This window comes from Styela clava, chromosome 10 (assembly GCF_964204865.1).
Source record: "Styela clava chromosome 10, kaStyClav1.hap1.2, whole genome shotgun sequence".
NCBI classification, from domain to species: Eukaryota; Metazoa; Chordata; class Ascidiacea; order Stolidobranchia; family Styelidae; genus Styela; species Styela clava.
Genome location: NC_135259.1, coordinates 2,582,308 through 2,592,967, shown reverse-complemented (window position 1 = coordinate 2,592,967; position 10,660 = coordinate 2,582,308). Strand labels below are relative to the sequence as shown.

At 37.1% G+C, this 10,660-nt stretch overlaps 2 protein-coding genes across 2 annotated transcripts; both read left to right on the top strand.

The window, feature by feature from the left end:
* Nucleotides 1-5,264: 5,264 nt before the first annotated feature.
* Nucleotides 5,265-7,148, top strand: LOC144428215 (uncharacterized). Its single transcript, XM_078117132.1, has one exon. The coding sequence runs from the start codon at nt 5,265-5,267 to the stop codon at nt 7,146-7,148; it is 1,884 nt and encodes a 627-aa protein (XP_077973258.1).
* Nucleotides 7,149-7,467: 319 nt separating this feature from the next.
* Nucleotides 7,468-8,352, top strand: LOC120337134 (uncharacterized). Its single transcript, XM_078117131.1, has one exon. The coding sequence runs from the start codon at nt 7,468-7,470 to the stop codon at nt 8,350-8,352; it is 885 nt and encodes a 294-aa protein (XP_077973257.1).
* Nucleotides 8,353-10,660: the final 2,308 nt, after the last annotated feature.

Here is a 10,660-nt window from a genome sequence, read left to right as displayed (position 1 = left end):
TGTGCGGCCCGCGATACGAATTTCCAATTTAATTTAATTTGGTACGTGCGAGCAATTCCAATCCCTTTGCGTTGCGAAACTCCTACCGGAGTCCAATTTATTACTTACGGCAATGTGAAAGAAACCAAGGCAGCAGCTAAGGCCAATAAAGAAAGAGCAAAGAAGTGACTTGAAGCATCTGGCGCCAATCAACAGCCTAAACCTTATGTTTACTTATGCCTATGACTTTACAATGCCTTAACAGCTAACTTGTGTGAACTAAGCAACAATTTTGTGCCTGCGACTACTAGATAGCCTATGTTAAATAAAAGTGCGGCTTGTGGTCTCACCTAGTTATCTCTATCTATCACTCACATATTAAAGGTTGTACACACCTGGTTTAAAACATGTGAAAAATATTCGCCTTATTTGTTTTGTAACATTCAATGATATGCCGGATATGTCATGTGCAGACAGACTGTCATCAATGGAGTTGAGCACCAAGATACTTGACCATACTGCGTTAGTATTAGAACATCCGTTGTGGGAATAGATCATATTGAAGCTCATGCAGTAGCGCAATGATATAAAATAAGAGCGTAATATAAACAAAGCAACAGCCAACAATAGATTTTCATGGAATACTTCAATTCCTAATCAGTTGAAATATGGCAGAGATTGATTCAGCAGTTGACAAAAACGATTTCGGTCATGAAAACAAAAACAATTCAACAAAACGATCCATAGGATTCACTTCGGTTTCAGTAAACTGGCTTAATTAAGTCAACGTTATTACTGAACAAATTGATATGCCTGTTTACGGAAGCTATTCTTTGTGCTTACTTTTAAATTAAGGACAGCTAACTTTGTTTTTAGAGGTATGTTGTAGAGTGTAGACATTCTTACATGAATTGAAACAGCTTTTTTGTCCAAAATTGCAGTATTTTGGAATTTTATGTAGTAAATACTGAATACCTAAATATAATTTAAATTTAAAATGGTTTGAAATCTGTACCAGTTGAACAATTTTCCCCGGTATGAGGGCTGGGAATTTCAGGTAAAACTCTTTAACCGAACGTTAACGTGACGTTTGACATAATAAGTTTGACGTATATTTTACGCTCGTTACGTCACAATGGTTCCAAAGCAATTTCACGTGTAGTTTCATAGTCACTCTACTGCGAGCGATATGCATCAAACTTCCTGCCTACTTCTCAAAAATGTCAATATGCTAATGGTTCCATTACATTTGAACCCACGTACATTTGAACCCATGACAATTGCACCTGTATGCTATTGCTGTTAGCGAGAATCATAACGTGTTTCTAATTTGATGACGTTTTACGTTGTTACGCAGACGTTGCAAACGTATCGACGCAGCATTATTGCGACAGAGTCCTGTTTCTCGATTAATCCCGGGAATTCTAAATTATCGCCACGCTGCTTCGATGAGTTGGCACCTTCTGTCCTTGTATACAGTGTAATCTATTGCGCTAGGAGTTGTTTATCGTGTTTAATATTGGGTTTACTATTCGCGGTTAGGATAAACGATTCGAATTGAAGTTATTAATTGGATTTAAAATCAACGGTTTATACTGGAGTTGTAATATAATGTAGGGATACAGGTTAGGGTTGTATTATAGTCCAAATAGAATGATAAATGCTGTTTCTTGTATTTAGTCACATAAGTTAAGTTGTATTTACTTTGGATTATAAATTGTTGAATTGAGTTGCCTGGAGATCCTAAACATTCGGTATGTAAATATTGTTTTATCTTGTATGATTTATTCTGTATTTTAGTATTGTGAATACTATTTTATCCTATGTGATTTAATCCGTACATAATTGTGACATATGGTTATCTGCTAATTGATGTGAATTGTTATTGCTTGTAAAAATGGTAATGCTGTTATATTTGATTAATTGTGCCATATAAGCTATTTAGTTTTATCTATTATTTTGGCAGAAAACCGTCCCATTAACAACGTTCCTTTACGTTCCTCATACCCGGTATCAAGATTTACGTTACGTTCCATTAACAACGTTCCGTTTCCGGTACCCGGCAAGTTCTATTTTCCTGATTCATGTTTCGAGATTTGATTTGAAGTGTCTGTTGATTGTTATTAAAGATATTCACCGATTTCAAGTTGAATTATATTGGGGCAGCATTTGAAAGGCACAGAAGGATCTGGCGGCACTTTAACCGCTGTTTACAGACGTTAATTGCTTGAAAGCACGGACTAGTTGTAACAATTAACCGATATAGGTTTGGGGTCAGGACTGGGGTATTGGGACGCGTTTTTGAAGTCTCCAATCTCTTAATGTGCGTGAGAAGTAACCAGGCTACATAGAATCGAGCGCAACATTAAAGTTTTCGAATGCAGGAAAACTGAAGTTTTCTATTTCGAAATCAAACCAGAGTATTGTAAGCAGCAATTGAAAGATATCAAAACTTTTCAATTGATCCTAGATTGAGTGAAGAAAGTCACTTAAAAGTCGAAATGGCTGCAAAACCAGTTTCACAAGAAGAACTGGAACGTTTATTGGCTGATCTGAATGGTCAGTATAGATCAGCAGAAGAATTGATGTTGAATCCAAGAAATAAGGAGATTCTACAATCACAAGTGAAAGAAATAGATGCAATGTTTGTGGAGTATTCTAAAGCTTATGAAATACATGTTGCAGAACTGCCAGTCGATGAAGAGGCTCAAAGAGTAGCTAAAGAATCTTTCCAGAGAGAAAGTTATGGATATGAAGAGTTCAATGCACATGTTGAAGAGTGGCTTTCCAGACAAGAAAGCACACAAATCGTTGAGAATCCTCCATCAAAACCACAATCTATAGCTAGTAGAAAATCATCTAATATGTCAAGACCTCGATCTGCAAGGACAGCATCGAGTTACAAAAGTACAAGTTCCAGTTACAAGAGAACTGAGGCAATAGCTGTCAGAGAACTTGCAAAATTGAAAATGAAGCAACTGTCAGAGTTGGAACAGGCTGAACGAAATACTCAAGAAATAAAATCAGCATCAGAGAGAGAAATAAGGCGATTACAAGCTATACACGAATATCAAGCCGCATGTGTAGAGGCTGAAGTGTGGGAAAGAAGCTCTAATCGCAATGAAGAAGTCCAGTTTCAAGAAATAGAATCTGGACCACCTATAGCACAATTGGTAGAATGTGAAGCAGCACGGGCTGAAGTAAACACACCTCAAGTGGGTCAAACCAATTGTATTGTGCCTCCTAGAGAGCCACAAGTTAGATTATCCCTGGACCCGGTCCAGGAAGTGGTTGCGGAAGTGATGAATCCGGTTAATCAAGAATTTCGAACTAGACAAGGTGGAACGAGACAAGCCAATTTGGCGAGTCCTGTAGCAGTACCTAATATGCCATCACAAGATGTTGGCTCAATTCTTGCTACTATGACATCTACAATGCGTGACATGGTAGATTTACCTAAACCCGAATTACTTTCGTTTCATGGTTCTCATGAAGAATATACAAGATTCATGAATAGTTTCAAGATAAATATTGAGAACAAGATTTCAGATGACAATCTGAGATTGACTTACTTGCAACAATTTTGCAAAGGTAAAGCAAGAGAATTGATTCGTCAATGTTCTGTATATCCTCCTACAGAAGGATTGCCTTTAGCGAAGAGACTTCTAAGAGAAGCTTACGGACGACCATTGTTGATTGCCAGAACTTATATGGAAGAGTTGGTACATGGTCCAATGTTGAAACCAGATGATCGAGATAGTCTTCTGGATCTTTCTCATAAAATGGAAGAATGTTACCTAACGCTGTCGCATTGGAAGCAATATTCAGATCTGAATAATTTTGACAATATTGCTCAACTTTCATGTAGATTACCCCTGAAGTACCATAATAAATGGGAAGAAGAGGCAGCAGATTATGAGAATAGAAACATTGAACTAAAATTTGAACATCTTTTAAAGTTTGTCAAGAAAGCAGCAATTACGGCACAATCATCGATGGGCAAAGCTATGAGAGCTCATAAAGAGAGGGAAAAGGCGAAACACCCCCAAAAGAAAAGAATTTATGCAAATTCCACTTCAACAAGTGGTGATGGCAAACCTGAACAATCTACCGAGAGAGAAGGTACATTTGTGAGAAATAGATACAGATGTGTTATCTGTTCAAAAGATCATTTTCTTATTCATTGTCCAGAGTTTGAAAGAAAATCTGCAAGTGAACGCGAGGCTACAATTCGTGAATTTCATATTTGCAGAAACTGTTTATACATTGGTCATATGGCACGGCAATGTCGTAAGAATCCTGCATGTACTGAGAGAGGATGTGGTGGCAGACATCATAGGATGCTTCATCGAAATGTTGCAGATACTAAGCGAAAAGAGCAAAGTACAAGTTCCGCTACTCAAACTGCTACATCGGGATCAACCTTAACGAACTATACCAGGAATTCAGCTGGAGTATACTTGAATATAGTTCCAGTGAAAGTATCCTCACCTCAAGGTAGAGAAATTGAAGTATACTGTTTCCTAGACGAGGGAAGTACCTCTTGTCTATGTGATAAAAGATTGATGGAACTTTTAGAGATGGATGGTGAACCAATGAGTTATTCCATTACTACTGTAAACACACCGAATCCACAGAAACAAGATGGATTCGCTCTTGACTTAACTGTTAAACCACTGAAAGGGGAAGGTTGTGTGACATTACATCGTGTGCTCACTGTGGATGAAATTCCGACAGTACCGAATAAATTACCTAAAAGGATTGAATTACAAAGGCATGAATATCTCGAGGGTATTGAATTTCCAAAATTACCAGATGAAAGAGTGATGCTCATGATTGGCGTGAATGTACCTGAAGTATTCTGGGTAAAGGATGAAAGACGTGGTACTACAAATGAACCAGTTGCAAAAAGAAGTATTCTTGGTTGGTCACTGGTCGGGCCTGCCTTTAATAAAGCTTCTGGGAATGAAAGTTTTTATGTACATGTTAATCATGTTGAAGTGAAAAGTGAAGATCTTCAACAACAAATTCGAGAGATGTGGGAAACGGATTTCAAAGATATATCATTGACTCCCACACCAACATTGTCAAGAGAAGATGAGTATGCATTACAACTGATGGAAGATAATATAAAATTGGTGGATGGACATTACCAATCTCCGTTACCATGAAAACCGGGATGTCCTGAATTTCCTAATAATCGTGATGCAGTTATGAGAAGAACCAACAATTTGGGAAAACGCTTGTTGAGGAATGATGTTTTAAGGGACAAATATTGCAGTACCATGGCTGAATTTATAAAGAAAGGATGGGCATGGAAAATTCCTGCTGCTGAATTTGAAGCACCCATTGGTAAAGCGTGGTATCTTCCTCATCAACTCGTTACATCAGAACAGAAACCTGGTAAAGTACGCCTGGTATTTGATGCAGGTGCAAGATATTTGAACACATCACTGAATGATCAATTACTGCAAGGTCCAGATATGGCAAATGGATTGTTATCTGTTTTGCTACGTTTCAGAATGTACAAATATGGTATAACTGCAGATATAGAAGCTATGTTCTTACAAGCTCGTGTAACGCCTAGGGATGTTGATGCATTGAGATTCCTATTTTGGCCTGATGGAGATTTGACAAAAACTCCTGTCGATCATCAGATGTTAGTGCATTGTTTTGGAAATACATCAAGTCCATTTTGTGCAAATTACTGTTTAAGGAGAACTGCAGAAGATTTTGTAAAAGACTTCCCATCAGATATAAGTGACAATATTAAAGATAATTCATATATAGATGACTTCCTACTTGGAGCAGATAGTATATCTGAAGGGAGGAGAATTGTCAAGCAAACCTCAAAACTTACTGAATGTGGAGGTTTTCATTTAAACAAATGGAGGAGTAATTCAGAGGAAATTATTTCTTGTGTTCCAGAAAAGGATAGAGCACAAATTGAAGCAAACGTAAATTTAGACCCAAATCGTTTTGAACGAGTTTTGGGAGTTGTGTGGTTCGTGATAGAAGATTGCTTTGGATTTAATACAAAGCTGAAGACAAAACCTGCTACGAAAAGAGGAGTTCTAGCAATTCTTAGTTCCGTATTTGATCCCATGGGTATTGTATCACCTGTGATATTGCAAGCAAGACTTATATTCCAAGAGTTATGTCGTCAACAATTGGGATGGGATGAAACTATCGGAGAAAATGAACAAATAGCATGGGAAAGCTGGACTAAAGCAATTCCAGAATTATCAGAAGTCAAATTACCAAGATACATTAAACCGAATTCATTTGGGGTTATTGTTTCACAAGAATTACATCATTTTGGCGATGCATCACAAGTTGCCTATGGATCAGTTTCATATTTGAGGTTATCAGATGAAAACGGTCAGATACACTGTTCATTTTTACTTGGAAAATCAAGATTGTGTCCTATCAAGACAATATGTTCACTTCCACGGCTGGAAATTACAGCTGCTGCCCTTTGTGTGCGAGTGGATATGTTTTTAAGACGTCAATTAAAATTTGAGAAAAATGTTAAGTCTATATTCTGGAGTGATAGCACAGCTACTATCCAATCAATTTACAATTCGTCGAAAAGATTTCCTACTTTCATAGCTATCCGATTAGCAAAAATTGAAGAAGGTTCAGAGCCACATCAATGGCGTTATGTTCCAAGTGAATTGAACCCAGCGGATTATGCATCCCGTGGAATGACAGCAAAGAAATTGATTGCAAAGAAATCATGGTTACAAGGACCAGAATTTCTCTACCAGAATGAAGAGAACTGGCCACAAATGCCAGTTAAATTACCACATTTACCATTGGAATTTATTCTGAAGAAGCCAATTAACGTTCTAGTGAATCTAGTGACAGAGAATGAACCTTTGGACAAGTTCATCAACTATTATTCTTCATGGTATAAGTTGAAGAAAGCTACGGCATGGATTATCAGATTCAAAATTTATTTACAAGCTAAACCAACTGTTCAAAAAGGTGAATTGCAAACAGAAGAGTTGAGAAGATCCGAAAATGAGCTGATAAAGTATTTACAAAATCGTGAGTTGAATAAAGTTATTGCAAAGTTACAAAATTCTGATGTACAAGGGAAAAGTGTGCTTAGAAATTTGAAAATTGCACCTTCAATGCAAAAGTTGAATCCTGTTTTATTTTAATTAATGGAATATTGAGAGTGGGTGGAAGATTGCAAAACGCACCCATAGAATTTGATTTTAAACATCCAATAATACTGCCAAGTAACCATCATATCACACAGTTGATTGTCAGAGAATACCATAAAAGTTCACATCATTGTGGAGCAAGTCATACATGGAATTTGCTGAGACAGAAGTTCTGGATTATCAATGGAGCTGTTGTTGTAAAGCGAAATATTCGTAATTGCATTTTTTGCAAAAGGAGAAATGCTTCGATGGGTAAGCAATTTATGGCTGACCTACCTAAAGAGCGTGTGACACCAGATCAACCACCATTCACATGTGTTGGAACTTCGGACCGTTGTTGGTGAAGCAAGGAAGAAGTTCTGTGAAGAGATGTGGCTTGATAATAACCTGTGCAACAACTAGAGCAGTGCATTTGGAAATTGTGCATAGTATGGATGTCAATTCATTTATTAATGGATTAAGAAGATTCATTGCCAGAAGAGGCAAGATGTCAACCATTATATGTGATAATGGGAGCAATTTTACAGCTGGAAATAAAGTATTGAAGAAAGAAATTCAAATTTGGAATTCCAGTAAAATGGGAGAATTTTGCAGACAAAGTGATATCATATTCAAGTTCAATCCTCCCACAGCTTCACACTTTGGAGGTTTCTATGAAAGACTCATCAGGTCAACAAGGAAGATATTGACTGCGTTATTGCATGATCAATTAGTTACTGATGAAGCATTGTCTACTATATTTTGTGAAGTTGAAAGTCAATTGAATTCAAGACCACTTACACCTATTAGTATGGATCCTTTGGATGAAGAACCACTTTCACCAAATCATTTATTGTTGCTGAAGCATAAAGCAAATTTACCACCAGGAATATTTGACAAGAAAGATTGTTATGCGAGAAGAAGATGGCGTCAAATACAATATTTGGCTGACCAATTCTGGATAAGATGGTCCAGAGAAGTACTCGTCAATCTACAAGCTCGACATAAATGGTTGAAGAAGGAAGACAATTTCAAAGTCAATGATCTTGTGTTACTGGTTGACAACACAATACCAAGAAGGAAGTGGCTGACAGGCAGAATTATGGAAGTTATACCAGACAAATTTGGAGCTGTCAGACAAGTGACTGTCAAAACTTCTCATGGGTTTTTAAGAAGACCAATAGCAAAACTTTGTATGATTCAGAGAGCTGATGAGTAATTCATTGTTAGTTGTATTACTTATTTGTGATGATTCTCACTTTTTCTTTTTGAATTGTAAGATGTATTCTCTTCGTTCCTACATCTGGGGCGGGGAATGTTAGCGAGAATCATAACGTGTTTCTAATTTGATGACGTTTTACGTTGTTACGCAGACGTTGCAAACGTATCGACGCAGCATTATTGCGACAGAGTCCTGTTTCTCGATTAATCCCGGGAATTCTAAATTATCGCCACGCTGCTTCGACGAGTTGGCCTGACCTTCTGTCCTTGTATACAGTGTAATCTATTGCGCTAGGAGTTGTTTATCGTGTTTAATATTGGGTTTACTATTCGCGGTTAGGATAAACGATTCGAATTGAAGTTATTAATTGGGTTTAAAATCAACGGTTTATACTGGAGTTGTAATATAATGTAGGGATACAGGTTAGGGTTGTATTATAGTCCAAATAGAATGATAAATGCTGTTTCTTGTATTTAGTCACGTAAGTTAAGTTGTATTTACTTTGGATTATAAATTGTTGAATTGAGTTGCCTGGAGATCCTAAACATTCGGTATGTAAATATTGTTTTATCTTGTATGATTTATTCTGTATTTTAGTATTGTGCATACTATTTTATCCTATGTGATTTAATCCGTACATAATTGTGACAAATGGTTATCTGCTAATTGATGTGAATTGTTATTGCTTGTAAAAATGGTAATGCTGTTATATTTGATTAATTGTGCCATATAAGCTATTTAGTTTTATCTATTATTTTGGCAGAAAACCGTCCCATTAACAACGTTCCTTTACGTTCCTCATACCCGGTATCAAGATTTACGTTACGTTCCATTAACAACGTTCCGTTTCCGGTACCCGGCAAGTTCTATTTTCCTGATTCATGTTTCGAGATTTGATTTGAAGTGTCTGTTGATTGTTATTAAAGATATTCACCGATTTCAAGTTGAATTATATTGGGGCAGCATTTGAAAGGCACAGAAGGATCTGGCGGCACTTTAACCGCTGTTTACAGACGTTAATTGCTTGAAAGCACGGACTAGTTGTAACAATTAACCGATATAGGTTTGGGGTCAGGACTGGGGTATTGGGACGCGTTTTTGAAGTCTCCAATCTCTTAATGTGCGTGAGAAGTAACCAGGCTACATAGAATCGAGCGCAACAATTGCACCTATGGATTTTTTTTTTGTTTCACGGATAGTTAAACCCATACTAACCCTAACCCATGGGTTTTAGCACCCGCATATAGATTGAACCCGTGGATATACGCATGGGTTCAAATGTACATGGGTTCAAATGTACGGTCACCTATGCTAATAGTTCCTGTGACAGAATGCGCACTTGTTGAATGACATTGAATCTTGCAATAAAATCGTAAATAATATATTCTGACTCAAAACTGATTCTGAACTTATCATTGTCAAATTTTCATAATCGGCCATATATACATATTAGCACTTTAATTATTTTTTCACATTTCTTGATGCTTACCAATAAAATTAGTGACATTCTTCTGAATTTAACGCTGTGGAGATAAATTTGCGATGAAGTAATAATTTTCTTAAATTGTACAGTATAAAGGTGATATGTACCGGATTTGTCAGTTATACGATATTTTTACTTTTTCTGATTGTTCCATATTTGTCCAGATTGTTTCACACTCGTCCTGATTGATTGCTATGCATGTCTCACATTACATGTGTCTAGCTTTTACCACGCATATGGTGCTTGTCCAACTAAAAGTCCCAAACCTTCACGCTTGTTTCGAAATAGTTCTGCTTGTCTGACACTTGTCCTGAAGGTTCCACAATTTTTATGCTTTCCCCACATGTGTTCTGATAGTCCCAAGCTTGTCTCAAACTTGCGCGTTTGTCCCACACTTATTCTGCCTGTCTCACACTAGTTTGTGCCCTTTGAATATTTCAATCTAATTAAATATTTTTTTGTCAGCAATTACAGGAATTTTGAAAGCCTTCAATTACGCTATATTATGTTCCTTACATATTTAATTTAGAACAAATACTTTTTAAGGGCACCCCGATATTCTGATTGTTTCACACTTGTCCTGCTTCTATCCCAGCCGTCCTGCTTATTCCACATTTTCACTTGTCATCGAAAGCGCATTTGTCATCTAAGACCGTCCCTGTCCCAAACTTGTCCTGCTTCTATCCCAGATGTCCTGCTTGTTCCACATTTTCTCTTTTTATGTAACACCTGCCATGTTTAGTTCACCATTGTCCCGTTTTCTTCAACACTTCTGCGGATAGTCCACCTCTTGTAATGCTTGTCCCACGCTTGTCCTGCTTG

Bases quoted from the DNA above. Each gene is read 5' to 3' on its own strand.
- LOC120337134 (XM_078117131.1), top strand. From the start codon at position 7,468: ATGTGTTGGAACTTCGGACCGTTGTTGGTGAAGCAAGGAAGAAGTTCT.
- LOC144428215 (XM_078117132.1), top strand. From the start codon at position 5,265: ATGGCTGAATTTATAAAGAAAGGATGGGCATGGAAAATTCCTGCTGCT.